This window comes from Plectropomus leopardus, unplaced genomic scaffold, assembly GCF_008729295.1.
Source record: "Plectropomus leopardus isolate mb unplaced genomic scaffold, YSFRI_Pleo_2.0 unplaced_scaffold25260, whole genome shotgun sequence".
NCBI classification, from domain to species: domain Eukaryota; kingdom Metazoa; phylum Chordata; class Actinopteri; order Perciformes; family Serranidae; genus Plectropomus; species Plectropomus leopardus.
In genome coordinates, this window is record NW_024627447.1 from 1 (window position 1) to 2,706 (window position 2,706).

Here is a 2,706-nt window from a genome sequence, read left to right on the forward strand (position 1 = left end):
TATAGTATGGAAAAATGTCAAAATATGACATGTCCCAAAAACAGCTTAAAACACCTCAAAACAGCTTAAAATAGCGTGCCAAAATACACCGTAGAATAGAATGTTGCAAAAACAGCCAAAAACATGCTAATACTGAATGTCCAAAAAATGACCGAATGTCCAAAAAATGACCGAAAAGGCAAGGCTATAGTATAGAAAAATGTCAAAATATGACATGTCCTAAAAACAGTTGAAAATACCTCAAAAAAGCTTAAAATAGCGTGCCAAAACACACCATAGCATACAATGTTTTAAAAACGGACAAAAGCAAGCTAATACTGCATGTCCAAAAATGGACTGAAAAGGCAAGGCTATAGTATGGAAAAATGTCAAAATATGACATCTCTCAAAAACAGCTGAAAATACTTAAAAACAACTTAAAATAGCGTGTCAAAACACGCCATAGCATTGAATGTTGCAAAAACGGCCAAAAACATGCTAATACTGCATGTCCAAAAAATGACCGAAAAGGCAAGGCTATAGTATGGAAAAAATGTCAAATTATGACATGTCCCAAAAACAGCTAAACACACCTCAAAACAGCATAAAATAGCCTGCGACAACACGCCATAGCATAGAATGTTGCAAATACGGCCAAAAACAGCGAAACAATGCATGTAAAAAAAAGACCGAAGAGGCAAGGCTATAGTATGTCAAAAATGTCCAAATATGACACGTCCCAAAAGCAGCTGAAAACACTTCAAAATAGCATAAAATAGCCATTGCATGGTATGTTGCAAAATCTGACAAAAACACCGTTATGTGGCATGTCGAAAACATGACCCACAAAGCAGTACTATAGTCTAGCAAAAAATTTTAAAAAATTACACCAAAAACATCATAATATGGCATGTTAGCACTGAACTTCTATCTCTGTCAGGACACCAGGACCAGCCTCTTCCTGTATCCTTGGAACCGCCCAGCAGAGACTGAACCATTAATACATTTTAAACCACATCAACATCTACTCACAGCATAAGCACACAGAGAAGGAAAAGTTCCCGTCCCCCCACCCACATAGTCAGGTACGCCCCCATTTTGAGGCCCTCTTGAATCCGGCATCTTGGTGTAGCAAATGTTGTCAGCTAATTTACCTTTGTCTCTTGCAGCGTTCACACTCACACCAACACACACAAACAAACACACACACTCTTTGTCTCTCTCACCCACACACACACACACATTTGCACATCCTCATAAAAGTGTTGTTGGAATTACACCTGCTGTTTGCTCAACATTGTGCGAGAGTGAATGAATCAACGACTACATTCAATCATCAGTCAGCTATAATTATGATAGTTCTGCTTATGGTTATTAATTAAACTATCAATAAGACAAAGAAATATCATAAAATGCAGTTAACGTCTTTACCTTGACGCTGCGGAACAGGTCTTTTTCTCTGGTTGAGGCATCTCTGGCTTTCATAAAGCTCAAAACTGCAGTGCGTGCGGCTGGTGGGGACAAAAAAAAGATTTCAAAAGTAATATTTTGACTTCAACATTCAAAAACGGTTTAATGAATATTTTAATCACTAACTATTCTCACCTTTTCCTTTCTTCTGAGAACCTGGTGTCAGTTTCACTTTGTGTCTGCAAAACACAAATAAGCCATTTAGTCCCAGGAAACTTCACTTTGTGTCTTACACACACACACAACAAACGTAAAAAAAAGTACACATACTTGTAGTTGGACAGGGCTGTGTACGGAGCACAGACCGGCACAGCAAACAGCAGCACGTCTTCCACATGAGGCTGTCCTGTTAGAGAGGTGAGCAGATTCTCTGCTTCCTGAGGCAACACAAAGGAAAACCAAAATCAGGTGACTTATCACAGAGGGAATGATGATTTTTACATTAACGTTTTACGTTAAGGACCCACCTCTGCTCCCGGGTTGTCCTGGTCCACATCGTCCTCCTGAGAGAGGGGACAACATTGATTAAAAATTTAAAACATATGTAAATATGCATGTTATAAATGAGAGCATGGAGTAGAATCCGATTCTATGTATCAAAATGGACAGAGTGATGGAGAGATAATTTTTAAGTTTTTCTATGCAGGTAATTTTGTCAACATAACTAGACAAATGATACATTTCAGACGTTGCTGTTGGACCATTGTTGCGTCACGTACCTTGTCCTCCTGCCCAGCAGGACCTCCCGCCTCTCCTCTCTCCTCATCACCCTCCTCTCCTCCTGTCTGCTCTGGTTTCTTCACTGCAGCCTCTGCGTTTCGAGTTTTCGGGGGTTGTTTCTGAGGGGCTGGCTTCTTGACAGGTTCATCTTTGCCCTTCCCCTTCTTCCCTTTCTTTCCCTTATCCTTCTCCTCCTTGGCAGAGCCAGCTGACTGCAGAGGAAAAGCGGTTATGCTGTTATTTATTGTGTTAGTCTCGAGGACTCACACACAACAGCGGTTTAGACCTGAACTGCTGTTACTAAAACAATTGCAGATTTTTTGAGTGCCTCATTTACGTGACATTGTCAACAAGCCTGTTCTTCACTTGTTAAAAGAAGATGTGCATATTCCTTAAGTACTTAAATATGTGTGTTGAGATGTGTTTGTATGTACATATCTTTATATGTGTGTATGCCGTATATGCCTGTTTACGCATACGTATGTAGGCATGTTTATATGTGTAAATGCAGTATCTTTTGATAACAGGTATACAACT

At 39.7% G+C, this 2,706-nt stretch overlaps 1 protein-coding gene across 1 annotated transcript; it reads right to left on the reverse strand.

The window, feature by feature from the left end:
- Positions 1–1,410: 1,410 nt before the first annotated feature.
- LOC121966616 (nuclear export mediator factor Nemf) lies at positions 1,411–2,381 on the reverse strand (the record flags this gene model as incomplete). Its single annotated transcript, XM_042516693.1, has 5 exons — positions 1,411–1,490; positions 1,585–1,628; positions 1,720–1,826; positions 1,917–1,952; positions 2,169–2,381. Coding segments are annotated over 5 exons (480 nt in total), but the record flags the coding sequence as incomplete, so codon positions are not given.
- Between the last annotated feature and the right edge of the window lie 325 nt (positions 2,382–2,706).